Source organism: Equus caballus, chromosome 1, assembly GCF_041296265.1.
Source record: "Equus caballus isolate H_3958 breed thoroughbred chromosome 1, TB-T2T, whole genome shotgun sequence".
Taxonomy (NCBI): domain Eukaryota; kingdom Metazoa; phylum Chordata; class Mammalia; order Perissodactyla; family Equidae; genus Equus; species Equus caballus.
This window is the reverse complement of record NC_091684.1, coordinates 147,657,071-147,679,579: the sequence shown is the minus strand read 5'-3', so window position 1 is coordinate 147,679,579 and position 22,509 is coordinate 147,657,071. Positions and strand designations below refer to the sequence as shown.

General features: G+C 33.8%; 1 protein-coding gene across 9 annotated transcripts in view; it reads right to left on the bottom strand.

Annotated features, from left to right (window-relative positions):
* The window catches only part of ZNF280D (zinc finger protein 280D), a 117,340-nt gene that overhangs the window by 47,181 nt on the left and 47,650 nt on the right, over positions 1 to 22,509 (bottom strand). For all 9 annotated transcript variants that reach the window (XM_070236128.1, XM_023616835.2, XM_023616825.2 and 6 more), the window contains 8 exons: positions 21,784 to 22,007; positions 18,517 to 18,674; positions 17,627 to 17,727; positions 16,404 to 16,550; positions 9,894 to 10,028; positions 7,746 to 8,053; positions 7,147 to 7,287; positions 305 to 367 (listed from right to left, as the gene is read on the bottom strand). In XM_070236128.1, coding sequence (XP_070092229.1) covers positions 305 to 367; positions 7,147 to 7,287; positions 7,746 to 8,053; positions 9,894 to 10,028; positions 16,404 to 16,550; positions 17,627 to 17,727; positions 18,517 to 18,674; positions 21,784 to 22,007 — 1,277 coding nt within the window. The remainder of the gene's footprint in view (positions 1 to 304; positions 368 to 7,146; positions 7,288 to 7,745; positions 8,054 to 9,893; positions 10,029 to 16,403; positions 16,551 to 17,626; positions 17,728 to 18,516; positions 18,675 to 21,783; positions 22,008 to 22,509) is intronic.

Sequence of the window (22,509 nt, the reverse complement as noted above, 5' to 3'; positions counted from 1 at the left end):
TCAAAATAGGCAAATCTATGCAGACAGAAAGTAAATTAGTGGTTGCTTAGGGATAGGGAGAGTTGGAAGGAAATGAGGATGACCACTAAAGGGTACAGAGTTTCTTCTTGGAGTGATGAAAATGTACTAAAATTAACTGTGGTAATGGCTGCACAACTCTGCGAATATACTAAAAAAGTATTAATTATACAAGTTAACACAAGAATTGCATGGCATATGAACTATATCTCAATAAAGATGTTATATATAAAAAATCTGTCATACAACTTTTCAATAGAAAGGATAAAAAAGATCAACTAGTTACCTGAGATCTTCTGAATGCTTCTTAAAAATACAAAACCTTTTACTTGGTCGGTTACTATGAAAGCTGGAGAGACAAAACAGGTTTTATTAATTTTATTATACAGTAAGTCATATTAATTTATAGCTATATATCAAGTCTACACTTAAGTTTTAGTTTTGAGCAAAAGATCATGATATAAATAATAAAATAATGTTTGTCAGCCCTGTTTAATTCAGCATTTTTATTTTACATTCCATTTCAGCCATTTACTTTCTAATGACATATATTTTTCTAAGCATATTTTTATCTGATCAGCACCCTCACCACTACGTAAAGGAAATACTCAAGTTAAAAAAAAGTAAAGCACATCAAATTAATTTTCTCATCTGTTAAGCACTGAAAACAATTTTAAATTTTAGCTAATAACACTTTTGTTATAATACGAATGGTTATCAATAGTCATCATTATTTTTTTAATGATTTTCCAGTCTTAACATGCTTGTGTCAAGGGAAGGCGGTAGAATCCAAATGACCTTGGAAGTAAACAGTACTTGAGCTAAATGCCACTGTTTACGATTTGTAAAATCAAACATTCAGACAGTTCTTTACAATTACTAGCAGAGATTTTTAAAAAACAAGTTAAAGCAGAACTCATGAGCTAAAACAATGCTTTCCCTAAGCACAGAACAGAAAACCACTAACCAAACTTTGTAGCCAATGATAACTTTTATATACCTTTTCAAATCTGGTAGGGAAAGCTTTCCTGTACTACAAAGCCAGGATTAGCTTAGCACAGGATTACTAAAAGGGGAGTCATGGACTAACAACATCAGCATCACTTAGGAGCTTATTTAAAAACGCAATGTCTTGCGCCCCCTACAACCTACTGCTTTCTTTGGCAGAGGGGCCTAGGAATGTGTGTGAACAAGCTTTTCCAGTGATTCTTACACAAACTAAAGTTTGAGAGTAGCCAACACACCAGGCCAATGGTCACTCTCAGATACAAGGTAACCATCACCAGCACAGCACGTATGTATGGGAAAAGAAATACTCTACCTATAATGCTCAGAAAATATTCTCAAAAGATTTCTAATAGTCATTTCTTCAATCTGGGGATAACTACTATGAAAAAGTCTACAAACTCAAGACAACATCACAAAAATAATTAAATGGGTTTTTCTTTAGAAGAGAACATCAGGGGGTTGTGAAACACTGAAATTATATGCAAAAATTTGTGCACACAATTGTGTTTCCTCAAAGGACTGAGTCCAAGATTTTGTCTGATTCCCAAAGAATGTGAACCAAAATAAGCTTTTTTTAAAAAAAAATAAGATTTAAAAGTAACTTTTAAAAGCTATTTCTTCTTTCTGTTCAAAAAGACTGTTTGGGGGTTATTTATTCGTCAAGAGGAGAGAAAAAAATATTTTAAGGTCTTTTTGATGGCTTCCATTTCTGTCTACAATGTGTACCTTATTAAAACACTGGTAATTTTAAAATTTTAGTTGTCTGAATCCAGTTTTAATTTAGAGTTCCCTATCTTTAAAAAAAAAAAACTTCTACTGCCTCTTTATTTATATTTATTACACAAATTCCAGAGTTATACTTTTGTGTACTATAGGAGTGAAAAAGTGGATCTGCCACTCACAAATAAAAAGGAAAAAAAACTACCCTTCTTCCTATTAGATCTGCATAAAGTTAATAACAATGTAGAAATAAATCTAAGAAAAGAGAAAAAGGGTAAGATTTTTAGTACAGTATAGTAAAAACATAATGTTAAAATCTAGGTTTTAAAAATTCACCACCCAGTTAAATGACTACATAATTATCAAAACTCATTAAGCTATTCTCTAAAAATAGGTGAATTTCGTTGTATATAAATTATACCTCAGTAAGACCGGAGGGAAAAAACTCCCTTTGACCATATTTTCTTAATAATCTTGATTCAGTATAAGTAACATCTTTACTTCTGAAGAAACACAACAGGAACCATTTCCTAAATATCCAACAATTTTGATGGTATGCCTACTATTTAAGACACTAGACTAGAGGTTGATGATACAACAAGAAAGAAGGCAAGCTGTCTGTCCCAGAGTTCACCATCCATAAGGGGGCGGGGAGGGAATTAAACAGCAGCTGGCACAGAAAAAATGCCTAATAAATATTTCTTAAATGAGTGAATACATATTCATAAGCAATTATCACAAGATAAACATCAATAGTAACACACACAAGTTTTGTGGCTACATGAAAGAAAGCTGCAGGTAAATGGAACAGAAGCCAGCTAACAATTAGGAGTTCATTTCAGTTAAGAGGGTCCCTAACTTGTCTTGCTCCAGGCACAGCAAAGGGCAAGATACAAAGGAATTTTAAAAGAAAATAAGAGTTGAAAGAGGTGAAAAAGTAGCTAGGAATCAGATATTGAAAGGTCTTATATTCTCCAGAAAATTTGGGCTTCATCCTATTACTGTTAGGAAGGCAAAGGATTTTAGGCCAAAAAATGAACCTGACCAGATATGCCTACTCTAGCAACAGGAGAAAGGAAGAACTGGTAAAAGGGGGTCAGGAGGACACTATAGACAGGAGACCAGTTATGATGCCATCACAATAATCCAACTGTTCTTACAATGACTATTATTTAGCACCAATAAATCTACATAAAATACATAATGAACTAAAGCATATCTTATAAAAATTAATTCAGTACTCTGTCTTACCCATTGTATAGGAACAAACTGTTATACTAGCATTTTTTCCCCTTGGAAAAATTTTAAATCATCCTTCAAAGCCTAAGTGTCATTTATAGAATACTTTCCCTTATTTGTCATTTAAAGAATTCATCTTTACCTCCTCTGTGTTCTCACAGTCATTTGTTTATCACATTAAGCTAGGTAAGTATCTCTCTCCTACTAAATTGCAAAAATTAAAGGCAAGGACTTTATTCATAAGATCTAACAATGACAATTTAGAAATAATAATAGCTATAATTACTTGAATACCTCTTAAGTGGAAATCATTCTATTAAGCATTTTAAGTACATTTTCTGTAATAATCACAATAACTTTCTTTTCAAGAAAAGGAAACTGGGAGTCAGGTTAAGTAACTTGCCCAAAGTCACACAGGTAATAAAATAGTGAAGCTTGGATTTAAATCCAAATTTGCCTGATTCTTCACCACCAGCTTGCCATACTTCTTAGCAAATAGTAAACTCTGATAAAGAAGAGATCTTAAATACTTATGTCGCCCAACTTAATTCTATTATATGTAGAGAAAAAGCCTTCTTATATATCATGTGGAGGAATAATAGCATTATATAGCAATGTGTTTGCATGTTTTTCTATTGCTACTCAAAAGCCATAAGCCAACAAGGTGCAATAATTTAAACAATCAAACCCATATAATGCTACTTTTTTTTAAAAAAATCACTTAAAAACTGCATGTTTACTGATGCTCTTCTTCAAAACAGTCTTATTCCAAAAATGCTTCAACTGCATCAAGATTTTAATATCCTCTTTTGAGATTTTATTTAGAGCCTTTTATAATTATAACAAACAATGACTATCACCTGCTGTTTGTAACATGCTAGGTGACATGGTGAATACGAAGAGCCCTGCCTTCTCAAGAAGATAATATAGACACAAACAAATATAATAAAAGGCAGAATAGATGAATGGTACAGAACTCAAAGTAAGGAATGATCCTTATGAGTGGTAGTGGTGATCAGACACTTCAAATAAGAAGGTCAACTGAAAGGAAAAGTAGGCATTCCAGATACTAACAAAGAATAAGGAAAAGCACTCGCCAGACGTAATGGTAGGCCATTCAACAAGATGAAAAAGGCAATGAGAGAGGCAAGGGTACCGGTGAAGTAGAGAAAAAGGAAAGGCGATCTACGAAACCCTAAGGGTGGCAATGGAAGCTTTCAGTTCCATATGAGGCTAACAACGAGTAAGAGCTCAGTACCTGTGATGACAATGAAATGCAAGGTTGGGGCTCCCTGGGAACTGGGAAACAGGTCTAAACGGAGTAGGGCTAACTGGAAATTTTGGAATAGAATGGATTTGGAGGTTCTACAGGACAGGTGGAAAACCTATGATAAACGGAAGAGGGAAGGGCAGAGTGATCCTTGGATTAAGAAAACAAAATATTTTCCAATTTGATCCCCTATAAATTAAGGGCAGAATTAAAGCCCCATTTGGGCAGCCATGTATTTGTCAAGAATAAGAGATTTTCCACACAGAAGTATACTGGGGGAAAGGATGCCTGGGCCTAGTTTAGAGGAAATGGAATAGACGTGTACACCACTGTAGTAGCTGGGAGGCAGAGCAGCAGATTATAGAAGGTGGAGTCCCAGGAAGCCATGACGCACAGTGGCAGATCAAGAGAACTTTATGAGCTTAAGAAACTTAGGACAAATTATTTCTAGCTGGTGTTCCACAGTCACACAAATGATGCCCTGAAAGAGTATCTGGGTGCTAGGTGTGTGAATTCTGGAAAGATGATAATGTTTGCTTATTCGTGTTTTAGATGCCAGTGAGTCAAAGGTTAAAATAACCATAAAATAGTTAGAAATGCAGAGCTGGATCTCAGGAAAACTAAGGATTGAAACTCAAAGATTTAAAGTTGAAAGGGAAAAGTGACAGTGGTTATATTATCAAGAAAGGAAAGGTAAAGAGACAAAAAAGAGTTGAAGGAAGAAAAGGCAATGACACAGAGAAGTAGCCAAAAAGGCAGAAGAAAAATAGAGACAACAGTTTAACAGAAGCTGATGAGGAAAGTTTCAGAAGAGAGTGACAACAATGTCAAATACTCTAAGAAGTCACGGAGTAGTAAGAATGAACAAAAGTGAACAAATATGGTGGTAAGTACATGACAGTTAATCTTTAAAGGGCAGTGTTAGTAGATGGGGATGATACTCAAATTAAAGGGTAGAGAAATGAATCACAAATAAACTAGTAACAAACACTTTTTGCAAATCTTGATGGTAAGGGGAAGACTAGAAATAAGGAAAGCAAGCAGTAGGAATAAATCTCCCTCATCTTAAAAAAAAAAATGTTTGTAAGCAGAAGGAACCTAGCTGATAGAAAAGATGAAGTTACAAGTTAACTGAATAAGGCTGCGGAAGAACTAGAGGAGATAAGGGACAGGGTTAACTTTGGAGAAGCAGAACATGCTTGATTTCTGAGATCAAGGTCTGGATGAAGAAAAAAAACAGGAAAAAAATTTCAGGTTGAAAAGATTAATTAAAAGGATGACCTCCAACTGAGTAATTAGCAGCCCAGGTTAACAACTAAGAGACTAAAATAAAATCTTTAGTGTACTGAAAAAGGTTTTAAAAGACATTGTAGGTAGAAATAAATAAGTATTTAAAAATAAAAAGATAGGACCCAATCAAAGTTAAAGATCATGAAGTCAGAGCTGATTGAATCAAGCACCATGTTGGTAGTCTAGAACTGAGCATAAAGTTCGTAAGATGAAGATGTCCGAGTCTCACCTTGGCTTTTATGCCAGGTGAGCACGACAAAAGGTGTGAAGGATTCTAGAACAAAAACAAAGCAGCAATCAAAACGGATGACCTTACGGATGAGGTTGACTATGAAGTTAGACAGGTGCTACTGAACTACAAAAAGGAGCTAAAGGCCTGAAAGTCACAGGGTAATGGGAATTCAAAAGAAATGAACAGTGTATATGAGGAGATTAAAATGGTACTGTGGTAAGGAAGGGGTACAATAACTTAAGAGTTGATGTGAAGTGCTGGCACTAAAGAAGTCAAGGTATATATGAGGTCAGGCTAATCATCAATGGGAGAAAACTGTGAGAGGAGTACTGAAACCATCAAGAAAGGTAGGAGAATCCTTGAAAGGAGTAGCTGATAATGACCAGAAAGCAACATAGATGTCATGTTATGATCTGTAAGAAAATCACTTTTATTAGTTATATTTTAATTCTAACTTTAAAAAAAAGAAACCACCTCAATAATCAACCTAACTGGTTTATATCTGAACAATTTTTGGCTTTTTTTTTTTTTAATAAAAATCCATCCTGAAGGATGCTCCTACTGCTGAGATACAAACAAAGGTAATATGGGCTGTGAAAACTTTCTCCGCATAGAGGAATACTAGGTACTCAAATAATCTAAGTTGAACGAATTAATAGAAAAGAATTGCAACAGTGGCATCACGACTGGAATAGTCTCTCATTTCACTGCATGAATGTAAGGACAGACGGCTTGATGGATGGACAGAGAGATGGGTTAGAGAAAGAGAGAAACGCACCCAATAAAGTTCCTAACATCACTGAAAATCCTGGAGGAGTCTCTCAAAGTAACTGCTTTGAAGAGAATAACACTCATGAGATTACATGTATTTGTTTGGTAAATATATTTAAAACATTTAAATTTTTATCTTTGAAAATAACCATTTTGGGGGCCCAGTTCCATGGCCTAGTGGTTAAGTTCAACACACTCTGCTTTGGTGGCTCAGGTTCAGTTCCCAGGCGTGGACCCACACACAAAATAGAGGAAGACTGGCAACAGATGTTAGTTCAGGGTGAATCTTTCTCATCAAACAAAAGTAATAATAATAACCATTTTTGAAAGTTCCATAGAAAAAAAAAATTCCCATAAGAAAACTATTTCCCTAACAGACCTATCCTAATTTCATTAGTCCAACTGTTCTTACAATTTTAGTTCTGGCAATTTTATGAGTTACAATGCTGGAAAATAGTACCAAGTGTTATCCTAGAAATTCCCTGCTTTTAGATCCTTGAAGAGAAAAATTGGCTTCTAATAGGATAACTGTTTTCAAAAAATAAACTTGCTGAACTATAACTGTAATTGTTAATTATAGCTGTTTAACTCATCTTACCTCATCATATGATTAACATAGGCTTTGCTACAGCTGGTGTTGTATCTGCAAAAACTACAGTGGACATATGTAGGAAAGTGGTTTGCAAAATCTTTTATTTCAGAACAACACTCAATGCACTTGTGTACTCCCCGACGATACCTTATAGAGATATAAAGAAAATAATAAAAATATATTTTAAAACAAAAATAATAAAGGGAAGCCTTATTAATGTTCTCTTAATTAAAGCCAAGGTGTTTAAATTAACGTCTTTAAACAGAGTCTTGTAACTTGAAACCGTGCTGTGGAACAACAGTTAGAATAAGTGTAATGTTTTGGAATAAAAGGGATTAAATTAACTAACTTAAACATCAAAAGATCTAAGTACAACATATAATACCAGTGTAAGAGATGAATCTTATAGAAAAAACATAGTAATTCAAGTACTGTTCAACGGTTGTAAAAATAATACCTTTTTATTATTTGCTTGGCCTTTATGCTGTGATAGCATATTAATGTACAAGAAAGTTGTGTAATAGGGTAAATTAAATAAAGGTAATTAAATAAAGCTTTCGTACTTAAGATTAAATTAGTATTGTATATCAGGAATAAAAGATTACCTTAAGTTCCTCAATGCTGTATTGACTTTACTTTTTTTATTGCTACTAGCCAATGAGCTTTGCTTTTTTTGCATATTAGAGATTTTTGATTTGTATTTAGATTTATTTCCATTAGGCTTACTTGCATTAGGTTTACTTGCATTGGATTTAGTTGGATTAGGTTTACTTGGGTTAGACTTTGTGGGATTTTTAGCAGGTATATTTTTAGTCCTCGGAGGTGAGAGCTGAAGGGTAGAAGTGCTTGCACTAATGGAAGGTGTAGTTGAAGATCCTGATTGAAGAGGTCCAACTGAAGCTCGAATAGTAACCTAAAAAAAGGAAGACAATATTTGCTTTAGAAAATTAATCCTTGCATTAGCATTAAAATATCACTGTATAACAAAAAGTTAAACATCAAGTATGTTGAAAAGAGCAAGTATGAGCTATAATTGGATAAGTCTTCCATTTACGCTAAATGTTAACCAATTAGATGAAATTAAACTTGATATTTATTCATCTGTAACATTACATTTTGTATTGATATCAGTTATATGTTAACAGTTATTAATGGATAATTAGGAGTTAATGCAAATTATGAATATTAAAAGAGCATATTCCATAGCTATTTTTATGCTCTGATATAACTAAAAATTTCACAAACGCAGGTCAAAATTTAAATCTCAAAGCCTGAAAAATAACTTTAAAAAGGCCTGCATTACCCTTCAGCAACCATAAAACAAACAGATCTACAGGAAATATGACATCTTCTTGCTCAGTGGGCAGGATTTATATTTGCAAAGGTTATGGAAAGGTAGGGTTATATCAATTCATTAAACTGCATTGAGAGTTTAATGATATTTATAATTTCCTTAAAGGGAACTAATATAGAAGTTATTTAATATTTAGAAATTATATTTCTTGGTTGACAGTGGAAAACACAAATGCCTACCAACATTCTCAATAATCATTTGACTATACTTTCCCCAGTATTTGAGGACCAGCTTATGGGGAAGTTGTATGAAATACACGTGCTTTGGTATCATACAAAAGCAGTGGACCAGGAATCAAAAGACCTGATGTTAAATCTCATACTACTCCTTCCTAGCCATGTGACCTCGAGTAAGTAACTTATCCTCTCTAAGCTTCTTTATCTACAATATGGGGTAATACCTGCCTTGTCTACCGCACTGGATTGCTGTATAGATTAAATAATAGAATGTAAGAAAAGGCATACCAAAAGCCCAATTCTAAGGTGCTATAAAAACATTTAGTATCATTATTATTAATAGTATTATTACTATTATTATTAATAAGGGAAAATATGAGAGAGGACAGCACTGCTTACATTAGTGCTCTGCATGTCTAGTCCCAGCATGGAATGAATGGATTGCAGGGAAGGATGCTGGATAGCTTCTCTTGCTCTAGGTCTTCAGAGCATGGCTTTACATTGTTTTAGTTAATTCAAATAACAGACATACCCACATTCAAAGGAAAGTACCCAAAGCCAAATATAAATGTTTTGGGGATTATTTCACTTTGGATTATCCATGCCTCTGTTTCCCTCCACTGGAGCAAATATTCAAGACCTGACTGTACATAAAGAAGTCAGAGAAAACAGAGGTATATAAGGCAAAAAGGGAAAAGTAAATTACAATCATCAGTATGCAGTCAGACATGTGTTTGCTCACTTAAAACATAATGCTATCCAGCAACAGAACTTGCTTCTCTGAGAGCAGACTCAGTAATAACAACTTCAATAAACATCTGAGAACCTATGGCATTCAAGGCACTAGACCAGACGCTGAAAAATAAAACATGATTCCTAATCTCAAGCATCTTATAAGTTAGCATATAAAACTGACATATATACTGCCAACTGGAATAGCTCAAAAATAGTCTAGATAATATTGACACAACACACCGACCCAGGGAACAGCTAATCTAGTAGCACTTGTTACAAAGGAATACCACTCTAGCATGGTACACATTAGTGACCAAAAAACAATGGTTAAGTTTTTCCCTAAACATAAGAATGATAAAACCCAAAATTAAAGTCTCAATAAAAATCAGAAATCATTTTTTAAAGTACTATATTCAATAGACAAAACCAGGCAGGAGTTAACTTCTATTATCACACAAAATGTTAAAATAAAACATATTTGAACTGACTTTTGTTCCGGGAGGCAATCCTTCTAGTTGTTTAGGTTTTATAAATGTTCGATGATGCTGAGTCTTGTGATCCATTTTCTCTTTGCATGTCAAAAACTGCAGTCTGCATTTTGTACAACGATGTATTCCTTTTTTCTGTTTAGAAAACAGAAAAAGGGAGAAAATAACTTCTGCAACCACAAATCCTGTGTCCTGAAACTCCTCTGATTTAATTTTAATGACACCTAAATAATTTTAAAACTAGTATTTTACATCTCCTATCATAAACAACAGTAAAATATTATTTCATTTCTTAAAATTCTTTGCATTAGTATTTGAGTTTCAAAAATATCTGTTACTATACAAAAACTGAACATGTAAGTTGTATCAATAGGTTCTAATGAAAGTTCTCTCAATAGTGGTGTGATAGCTCTTTTAATTGTAATTTTAATGTATTTACACACATGATACTGTGAAAATGAGTTATAGTATGTTTTTATCCTGGAAAAAAGTAAGTTCCTTTTAATTTTTGCTATTTCCAATTGATTGACAAGTTGGTATAAGAAACTCAAACACCTAACCAGACATTTCAAAGACGGTTGTTATAGAAATGGTTGCATAAAGCAGTGCTATCTAATAAAGGTTTCTGCAATGATGAAAATGTTCTTGAACTGCACTGTCCAATATGGTAGCTACTAGCCACATGTGGTTACTGAGCACCTGAAATGTACCAAATACAAATGAGGAACGTACTTTTTAATTTTATTTACTTTTAATTAATTTTAATTTAAATAGCCACATGTGGCTAGTGGCTTCTACATTGGACAGTGTGGATATGGAGGCATAAATCAGGACAATTATTTCCAATCTACTTACTCATTGAGACCTCTTGACTGAGTCCCTCCTCAAACCCAATCCTGCTATTATTCTACAGATGGGAAACGGGACCCAAGAAAAATCTAAATCATTTCCCCTTAGCTAGTTAGTGACATTGCCAGACTCCTGTCCAGTGTTCTCTCTACTACAGAATATCAACTACAATCTTTACCTACATGCTCTCATTAATGTAAAAATTATATATATGTATATACATACATATATAAACTTAAACAACATATAAATACAAAAGAATGTTTTCTCTAAAGCTGCAATCTGCCAGACATATCACTATTTCCATTTAAATACAATTAATTATTTATAGAATTCAAACAAGATAATATCCTGGGAGGTACCTAGCACACAGCAGGCATTCCCTAAGTTCTTTACAAAGTTCAAAGCAATATATAAATATAATGTGTTTGTATCACTATTCTAGCTACATTTTAAGATTATTTTAAAGTGTGGTGCCTTGGATTATATCGCAGGTACTGGCAAATTAAACAAATTTCCTTATATGTGCTCAAGGAAGAGAAGCAAAGAGAAAGCTTGGCCAAGAAACAAATACTAAAACAACAGAACAGAAAGAAAGTTCTCCAGAATCCAGTTCCCAGAAATCTTTTCTCTATCTATAATCACTCCCTAGGTTACCTCATTCAGTTTCATGGCTTTAAATACCATCTATCCAACTGCTTACTTGACATCACTACTTGATGTCTAATATGCATCTCAAATCAACATGGACAAAATTGAATTCTGGATTTCCTCCCTACCTTGCTGCCTAAAAAAAAATCTGTTCTTTTCTCTGCCATATCCAGCCCATTAATAAAACCTGTCAGCTCTACTTCAGAAACTTTCATGATCTTTCCACTTCTGATTACCTCTGACCACTGCTACCAAACTGGTCCAAGCCACTCACCTGGGCTACTATAACCATCTCCTACCTTCTTTCTGTCATGTTCTTTCCTCCCTATGGTCTGTTGTCCCCACAGATACCAATGATCTTAAAACACGGCAGATCTTTCACATGCTTAAAATGCTCCAATGGCTTTCCAAAGTCCTGATTCTAGTTTACAAGGCTGTACATGAGCTGGCTTACATTCTGTTGCAACAACCTTATCTCCAACTACTTTTCCTTTTATTAGTTTACTCTGCTCCAGCCATACTGGCCTCTTTGCTGTTCTTTGAGTCCCCCAGGTGTACTTACTTCACTGCCTACACTAATGTTACCTCTCCCAGATTTCCACATGGCTTACTCCTTTATTTCCTACAGAGAGGCCTTTTTTTGACCACCCTAAATACAAAATAGGAACCACTCCTCCACTCCCAACACCTCCCCAATCCTTGGTACTCCCTATCCTCCGCATTTTCCTTCCACAGTACTTATCAGCTAGCACGCATATACATTCAAACACAAACACACATATATTTATTATCCTTCTCTACTATAACACAAATCCAGAGGGCACAAACTTTGTTTTGTTCACTGCTATATAATACCTAAAACGGCCCCTGGAAAATAGTAAGGCACTCAATAAATATTTGTTAAATAAATGGACAGTGAGACAGAACGCAAAAGACTGACAGAGAAGGTGCATATGAGCAGCAGGTACAATTTAACTAGTTCAAAATGTCTGTCATTCCATTCAATGAACATTTGTCCAGAGCCCTGAGATAGAACGCATTTATCTACTATTTTCTTAGTTGGTCACAAGTCTTGCACATCTTTCTTGCATATGCGTGCATTTCGATATACTAAGGGTGATAAAGATACAGTACATTTTTTAATAACATGATGTTCAACTAAAGAAATAGTGACCTACTCTAAGGGTAGAGAAATAACTGCTAAACTTTTTGGCAAGCATTCTACATTGTTTGGGAGACTTAGAGAGATTTGAGGCTAATTCTGACTGTATGTAATTTCTGCCCTTAGATCTAAATATCGCTGTGAAATCTGACTCTGCGGTAGAGCAGTAAAAGCTTGGGTTCAGAAGCTAAATATTAACTCTGCTTTTTATTAGGTAACATGACATTGGACAAGTTACTTTCTCTAAAACTTTGTTTCCTTATCTATAAATTAGAAATAATAATATACATAGGGTGACTGTGCGGATTAAACAAGACAATGCATGTAAACCATGTACTGCTGCCATAAGGTAAGTGACTGCTTATGCTAATTGCTTAGTGTTTGTATTAAAGATCTAAGAAGCATATTTAACACATCCGAAATCACTTTCATTATTTCTTAAAAGTCATACAAACTGGGTTGTTAGCTCTAAAATCACACAAGACTTAATAATATAACCTCTTTAAAAAAGTCACAACCAAAGTCTTCAAAGACAACAAAATGAGCCAGAGTCAACAATTCTTACTGTCTTAATTGTCGTACTAATAATGTCATCTCAATTACAAGTTTATAATCTTGCTCAGCTATAGTTTTCCAGCCTTTTGTAAATAATTACACAAATTGTAAATACCCTGAGGGCCACCTGATTTTTCTTATTAATAAATTTTCCCCTCTTTACTACTGGCCGTCTACCTCCTAGGTACTCCAAATAAGCAAAAAAGAAAATTGGGCACCCATAGCAAGTTAAGACATAAAACTCAGGGTATAAAAACTAATAATAAATCACATAACCCATATAGTAGACCCACACATCTCTTTCATAATTCTCCTTCTTCCTACGATTACATCTCATTCTGGAGCTCAGCAAAGCATATGGGAAAAATTACGTGAAAAGCCTCATAATGAAAGAGAACCACAGTTTTATATCTCATTTGCCCTTTCAAACTAGAGGCCAAAGATGACATATAGAGTACCAAGAATAGTGTTTCCCAAATTCTGTTCCCCAAGAAATGTTAACACGTATCGTGCAAATAAAGGGTTGAATGGCCAAATAAATTTGGGGTACAAGACATACTATATCCCTTGCTTGGAATCATATCTAATCTCTTGTTTTGTGTGTCTACCCATTACCCTCTTATCATTGAAATAGGTAATTTCAGTACTTTTGTCATTTAACCTTCATATTATCTTCACAGGTGGCTGGTTTGCTACCTTTACTACATTTTTACCTTTACTATACTTTTACTATATATAAAATTCAGTGATTTTATTGCCTGGTTTTTGGGGGGGTTCATCGGTAATTTTTTTATCCCTATTTGTGTTGATTGCTTTCCCACTTAAATAAGTCCCTTCAGCATTCCTTGTAGAATGGGTTACTTCGTGATAAACTCCTTTCATTTTTGCTTGTCTGGGAAGCTCTTTATCTCTCCTTCCATTCTGAATGACAACCTTGATGGACAGAGTATTCTTGGCTGTAGGTTTTTTCCTTTTAGCACTTTAAATATATCATGCCATTCTCTTCTTGCCTGTAGGGTTTCGGCTGAGAAATCCACTGATAGCCTTATGAGCTTTCCTTTGTATGTCACTTGTTGCCTTTCTCTTGCTGCTTTTACAATTCTCTCTTTATCTTTAATTTTGGACATCTTAATTATAATGTGTCTTGCTGTGGGCCTCTTTCGGCTTATCTTGTTTGGAGCTCTCTGTGCTTCCTGTACTTGGATGTCCGTTTCCTTCCTTAGGTTAGGAAAATTTTCAGCTATTATTTCTTCAAATAAATTTTCTGCCCCTTTGTCTCTCTCTTCTCCTTTTGGGACACCTATAACACGAATGTTAGTGTGCTTGATATTGTCCTAGAGTTCCCTTAGACTGTTCTCATTCTGTCTAATTCTTTTTTCCTTGCTTGGAGATTTATAATGTATTAGCATTTTTAAAGCTCTAAGAAGTCCTATTTTAAAAAGCAGACAAACAAAATTGCTTGATTTTGTAAAGCTAGGCATTTACCACCCAGCCCTGGTGGTCTAGTGGTTAAGATTTGGAGCTCTCACCGCCACAGCTGCTGTCAGTTTCCCGGTCAGGGAACCACACTACTCTTCTGTCAATTGTCATTCTGTCGTGGCTGCGCACTGCCGTGATGTTGAAAGCTATGCCATCAGTATTTCAAATATGAGTAGGATCACCCATGGTGGACAGGTTTCAGTGGAGCTTCCAGATTAAGACAGATTAGGAAGAAGGACCTGACCATCCACTTCCCAAAAAAGTAGGCCATGAAAACCCTATGAACAGCAGAAGAGCACTGTCTGATACAGCCCTGAAAGGTGAGACGGTGGCACAAAAAGGGTTCCACTCTGCTGTACACAGGGTCCCTAGGAGTCAGAATTGACTTGATGGCACTAACAACAAAGGCATTTACCAAATTTATTTACCAGTTAAGAATTTGGGGGGAAACATGTATTAATACCTGACGGTATATTGTTGGGGAAACCTAGAATAGAAAGATCCTGTGAGAACTTCTCAAGGATGGCTAGCATCCCAGTCACAACATGGGTGATCCCAAATTCATTTGGAAATTCTACTTCAATGATGTTTCCCAATTAAAAAACACAAGTCAGGGATTGGTCCCATGGTGTAGTGGTTAAATTCGGCATACTTTGCTTTGGCAGGCTGGATTCATGGGTTCAGATCCCAGGCACGGACCTACACCATTCATCAGCCATGCTGTGGCAGCAACCCATATATAAAGCGGAGGAAGACTGGCAGAGATGTTAGCTCAGGGCTAATCTTCTTAAAGCAGAAAAAAAAAAAAAGAGGAAGACTAGCAACAGATGTTCGTTCAAGGCCAATCTTTCCCAGGAAAAAAAAAAAAAGAAAAAAAAAAAGTCAATTTCATCATTATCTAATGACTGGAACTGAAAGCAAAGTGAGCAACAAATACTGAATAAATTGGCATGCCAATGTAATCAATAATAAGAAAATGTAATGAGCTGATTAGTGAGGTAGAAAAACTTGTTTATATTTCAGATTCAGTAAATCCATTGACTTCTGATTTTGGCAAAGGTACTGTTGCTCTTTCAAGCACTCAAGAACAGGATTAGTGTTACATAAAAGTTTCCACCACAAAGTTTAACTGCTGTGGGAAAAGAACCAGTAAGCGTAACACCAGAATTCAAGAGAAGGTGATAAGTACTAATACTGGGCCCCAAAAATTACATATCAGAACTGGCTAAAGTCATCCACAAAACAAGTTATGATCTAAATATAGTTCTTTGGCAGAGTTCATATATAGAGCAGAAAGTGTTATTACTGTTTCCTTTATTACTGGCAGCTATAAAAAAACCACTCCTGGTCATTGATGATAACATGTCTTCTCATAATAAGGGGGCTAGAAAGTAGAAATAAAGTTTGAAGAGAAAGAGGAAAACAAGATTCTGACTCCTCGGTCTTTTCTTTCTCAGTTCAAATCCATCTTCCCCTGATCCTGATAACTACTCTCAAAATCATTCCCATACCCACTCTTAGACCCTGAAATATCCGATCCTTTAGATATTCCACTTACTTTCCCTTTTTTCCCACAATCCTAGGTCTCCTATTTCTAGATATCTTTCAGCATTTTCATTTATGAGCCACAACATCACCAGAAAGGAAGCATGGAAAAGTGGAAGTTTCACAAGTAATTCAGTATAAATTGCAAATTAATTGTGTCATTTGGAACAACACTGCTTCCCTTTTACAGCAAACCTAAGCAATGTTCTAAGTCATAATCCATCTTTTCTCTAAAACAACATGAACAAAGAAGAACGGGTAACTCTCACCTGATGCTTCATATAATGATGCATATAGGGTGTTGCAATTTTAATAACTTTGAGGCAAAATGGACATAGCAAGTTCTTAGTGTTTTCATGAGATGTTCTAAAATGAGTTTCTACATCAGAAAATGATGATGATCTATAATTGCAAACCTACAAATAAAAAGAAAGTTTAGATTAACTTGAAAATTTATGAGGATATGTAATAACAAAGTAACAGCGTCATTTGTTTAGAAGAACATTACATACTACTAATCCAGCTCTGATGTCTACATAACCAAGAATCCCATTAATACAAACACAAATAATCTTTGAGATAGAAAAGCTTTCTTTCAAAGGGCCCAAAAGATAACTAGACATCCTTCTTTTTATCAGATCTTTTTATCTATCACCTTCTATCTTGACTTGAATTTTCAAGCTCTGACACCTCTGTCCTATAAAATTTTTTCTGCTACATAAAATACCATCTTCCTTTAGATTATAAATGGCCTCCAGGCTATGGCAGTGGCAATTTATTTTTATCTAGCTTTCCTACTCCTTCAAATTCTGCAAAAATACTAGTCCCAAAGCCTTCTGGTAGGGTTCTCTGTAACTGAAAGTATTTCAATGTCCCTTGTATGCCTACATTCTTCCCTACATGGTAAGGTAAGTCCATATGTTTGTCTTTCTCCCACAGTGCTTTTCTTTGTCCAGTGCAGAGGTGGGCAAACAACCTGTGGGCCAATTCCAACTCTCTGCTGACCCTACATACAACACATGAGTTACGCCAGGGGAATTTGTACTAATACATCATTTGTAAGAGGGATTTTAATTTTAGTAACCAATTTTACCTAAATAGTTAGAAAAATAATATATTTCATGACATAAAAATTTTACGAAATTCAAATTTCAGCGTTCATAAATAAAGTTTTATTCAAACATAGCCACATTCACTCATTTACTTATTGTCTATGGCTGCCTTTATGCTACAAGAGTAGAGTTGATTAGTTGCAACAGAGACCATATGACCCTCAAAGCCAAAATATTTACCATCTGGCCCTTGATAGAAAAAAATTTGCTGACCCATGCCCTAACAGATTTAAATCTTGTAACCAAAACAACAGAAAACAAACCAAACACTAAAAATAAATGTGTATACATATTTATTCATACAATACATACATACACATGTATTATCATACATACACATGTATTATCGTACATATACATACAATAAAATATGTGTATACCTGACAAATATATGGCATTTCACCGGGTTTATGATTGTCCTTCATATGTTGTAAAAGAATATGCTCTGTTTCAAATGATAATTCACAGATTTTGCAAATAGCTAAAAGTGGGGTGAAAAAAAGATATTACACCATTTTAAGATACACATATACACACAAATATCAAATCATTATGTCGTATACCTAAAACTAATATAATGTTACATGTCAATTGTACCTCAATTTTTTAAAAAAGTATTCTCTTGAGACAAACAAAGATATATATATATAAAATTCACTTTATACATCTATATCAACAACAACAATAATAACAGTAGTAGTAGTACTGGTAGTGGTGGTGGTGAACAGTTAAACAGTTGTTAACTGTGTGTCAAGCACAGTTCTCAGTACTTTTACTTACCTTTAACTCACTTAATTCCCATAACAACACTATGAAGCAAGTATTTCTATTATCCCAATTATTCAAATATTAGGTAACTTGCCTGTGATCATATAGCTGCATTAAGAGGCAGAGCTGGGATTTGAACCGAAGCTGCTCAGCTCCAAGATCTGTAATTTTAACTACCATTGTAGTCACTTTTCTTATTAAGGTTTAAATGAAAGGCATTGATTTTATATTTGAAAACTATGATCTGAGGCTTCTAATTTAGTCCCCCACTTAGAATACACAGGTTATTTATCTTAAGGAATTATTTACAAGAGGGACTTTAATTTTAGTGACTAATTTTGTTTAAAAGTTCATACAAATTAAAACAACTTTTTCAAATTTGCCCTCAAACTCTGAACTCTTTTTCTTATTCTTATCTTTCTAACAGGCTTCTTAAGGTTTTCTCAGAGTTTATATTGTCAAAATCAATAATATTCAATACTTAAATGAAATTGTAACTTACTAGAAAATTCATGGGGCGTGTGTGTACTTTCAATGTGACACTGCAGTTGAAACGGTGTGGGAAACTGACGGTAGCAATGCTGGCAGGTGGTGTGGTTTTCCCAGCTCTCACTGCTCTGCTTCTCAAGTTCCAAATGGTGTTTCATGTGGTTCATAAACCTACAAATGATTGTCAACAGGTGCAAAAATTCAGATTTAAAAACAAAAATCTCACAAATAAGTATCAGACTCTAAATCTTAAAAATATATTACTCAAAATAAAATTGCAAAAGCTTTAACTTCTTCTAGAAAAGTGTGCACTTTAGTAATCATTTTCATTAAGTAAAGTAAACATCTTCTTATCTTTTAAAATAATTCCTTAATGTAATTAATCTGAAATATCACTAATTTCCTCTAACTCAATCATGTCAGATTATTAAACATTTTTTTAAAGCTAAAACAGCAGTCTTCTTTTCCATACATGAAATACCATTTACATTTTTAAATAAAATACTGAAAGGAAGTAAACCCTACCACCAAACGCAGCTACAGAGTCAAGAGGGAAATCTTTAAGGCCATGAACATACACAATAGATTCCAGCTGCTTAAAAGACAAATTATTGGTATTTTTACTTGTGTCTTGGTTTCTAAATGCATGTAATAGCAATTTTAATGCCTACAATTACAAGAACCTTTTGTTTCATTTAATGATACTGGTCTACTGTTAGCACAGATTGTTCATTTTAACTTGCAGACTGTGCCCTTTGTAGGCAACGTCCATTTTTCAGTTTTACATTCTGCTATTTCAGCTTCCCTAAAAGGCTTCTTATGAGAAGGAACTATGACCTTCAACAGCACAGGGTGCAATATAAATGAGAACACCTATTTAAAAGAGCTTACTGAAGCTTTTTGCTAAATTTGAGAGTAAAGTTATTCAATCAAAATAACAATTTTCAGACTGGGTCAACTACTAATTACTCACTTTGAGTCTCTAAAGGAAATAATCTTGAAACCAAGCAATAATGTCATCAATCTCAATAGCAATCATCATGAAGGTTATAATATTTATCTCTTTTTCACATCTCCACAATACTACTCTTCAGAACGGGTTATGGCACACCTTGAAATATCTTTTTGTCCTCCCTTAGTTTAACACCAGCTCTAGAAACACCCATAGAAACTCTAGCCTTGGCTAAATGTTTACATATAGAGAAAAGGTCATGAGCCACTAAACTTTCAGCTCACATCTTTAAGCAATTAAAGTATATCTATATAAAATAATCTCTTAACTAGCAAGCTTTCTCTCAATTATTCTATGAGCCCCCATCAGAAGCTCATACTACATTAAACCAACAGATGGAAATGAGGGAAACAAAAAAGCAAACGTCTTGCAAGGATGTTCACGGAATAAAATAAACCTGTTTTGGTGACACCCAATGTAGGAAAAAAAATACCATAACTCAATACGTTGACAGGGCAGAGAGCAGAAATCTATAGCTATCAGTTTCTTACCAAACATCAATTTGCCTTCCCAGTTTTTACTGTTAAGGCAAAATATTATTTAACATATATAACTTCTTTGATTATGAAATGTTTAACATTAAGGTTACATTTACTAAACAATCAGTATTTCAAAAAATGCTTAATTCCTGGATGTCATCAAATGCTGTTACCTTACAATTTCTACATATTCTATACTTAAGAAACATGTAACTAGTCTGAAACAATAAAAAGAAGAATTTTTTATTTTCATGTTTAATAATAAATGAGCTAATATTAAATGAAAAAACAAAAAACTATTGCTGAAATAATTTCTATCATAAACGTAATATTCAAGCATAACAAGGAACTAAGTCAATCAATCATATTTTTATGCATTTTACCATATTTACTAACATGATTTTTCTGGTGTATTTTACTATTAAAATGGTAAGAATATGGAAATAGGTGACAGAGTTCTATTGTAAATGTTATACAATATCTCTTCTGTTAAACTACAAGGATCATTAGCTACTGAAGGCAGCTGAAGTTTGATAAGAGGAAACAAAGAAATGTGAAAATTTACATGAAATAACGTGAAAAAATTTTGAAAAATATAAAGCACTATCATAAGCAAAGCATTAATAATTATTATAGGAGTATATCAGAGTATATTTCAGGATTTTTCTATACTTCTCTTTGGACTCAAGAACTCACAGGAAAATAAAATAAATGCTGGGTCCCGAAGTAACCTATAGGTGCCTGAGAATGCTAATTACAAATAACAGTTACCAAGGGTAAACATAAAAAGGCATATATATATACACACACACCTCTCTCACCTAAGAAAAGTACACTGATATCTGTAATTTACTTTGAAATGCATCAAAAAAACTCCACAAAAAACAGTTTGAAGGAAGAATGAACAGATACATGATAAAGCAAATACAGTAAAATGTTAATGGTAGAATCAAGGTGATTAGCACACAAGGGTCCACTGTAAAATTTTTAAAACTTTGCTGAATATTTGAAAATTTTTATAATAAAACAGTGGAAAAACAACCTTTCATAATATAAATGTCAAGCTATATAACCAATAAAAAATATCAATCATTAAATCTTGTTGCTTTGTTCTTATTACTAACTCATTTAGGATGACAGCTACTAATATGTCATGTAACTCAAAGATTACAAAATACAAATTCCTAAAATTTAAAGCATTCATGTATAAAATCTTCAAAAACCCACTAGAAATTAAGTCTCTCTAATTTTTAAAGGGGTTAAATTTTAAAATCAAAGCAGACATGTTTCCTAGAACTGGTACTTCTCTAAAGAAGAGCACTTTTCCTGCAAGGTAAATGTTCTAAAAATGATAAACATGAATTTAAAGATTTGAGTATTAAATAACATTAGTATGGCCAAGGTCAAACTGGACAAAAGATAAAGAAGTGGTTCTTCTTGTGATATGAAGAAAACTAAAATTCAAAGGCAGCTAAAAATGAAAATTATCTCATGAAAATTCCTAGATTGCTGATAATAAAGGAAAAAGAACTTAATTTTGCCTTACTGGAAATAAAGTTTGTCTTCTCTTAAGCTATCATAAAGAAATACAAGTAAGTGGATCCAGGAGTCAACTCTAAAAACAAGAAAGGACAAGAGCTTTTCAACAAGAGACTCTACCTTTATTCTTGGTAGAAAGTGTTAAAATTGCTTATCTAGAATGGGACAGAACAATCCAAGATAAAGATACAACATTTCTACTTGTAGCATTCCAATTTTCAAAGAGAAATAAAAATAAGTATTTACATACCTAATATTATTTTTAAGAATTTTCAAGCAACTGAAGCATTTAAAGGTTGTGTGAGTCTTCTGTTCTTCCTGGACATCTCCTTCATGTTTTCCATAATAAAAGTCATTAACTAACATGATCAATTTTCCTTTCTCTGAATCAATAGTCTTATTTTTATTTGCTGTACTTGAAAATTCTGTTTTAGCCAGTCCCAAAAAGTTATTTATCATGTCTGGACAACAGTACTGAAAGAGAAAAAAACAGAAGCCTTACTTATCCCTTAAAAGAAATAGTTACCAAAAAATGATTCTTTGTTTACAACTAAGGCCAGACCATGTTAAAACTATGCTTGGTAACGTATCCGGAAAAATATTCACCAAAAGTTTGTGGTTCATACACATGCTCTAAAAAATTCAAACAATAAACATCTATTATCTTAATAAACAAGCAAAAAAATTTTTAAAAGAAAAACCTTAAAACCAGGACTTGGATATTGATCTAATACTTTTTCCTTGCAATTTATCTTTTCAGATATAAATATTTAATAGTAATTTAATATTATCTAAATGAACGAAACTAAATTCATTTATTTCATAGCCATACCAAGACAGACTATAGAAAGGCAGGGTAGTTTTACATGCCACAATGTACATGTTTAATTATCAAGTGATATACTAAATTTCATAGTATCTGGTTAGAACTGGACATTGAGCACAGCTAATCTGCTATTTCCCAGACTTAGCGTGC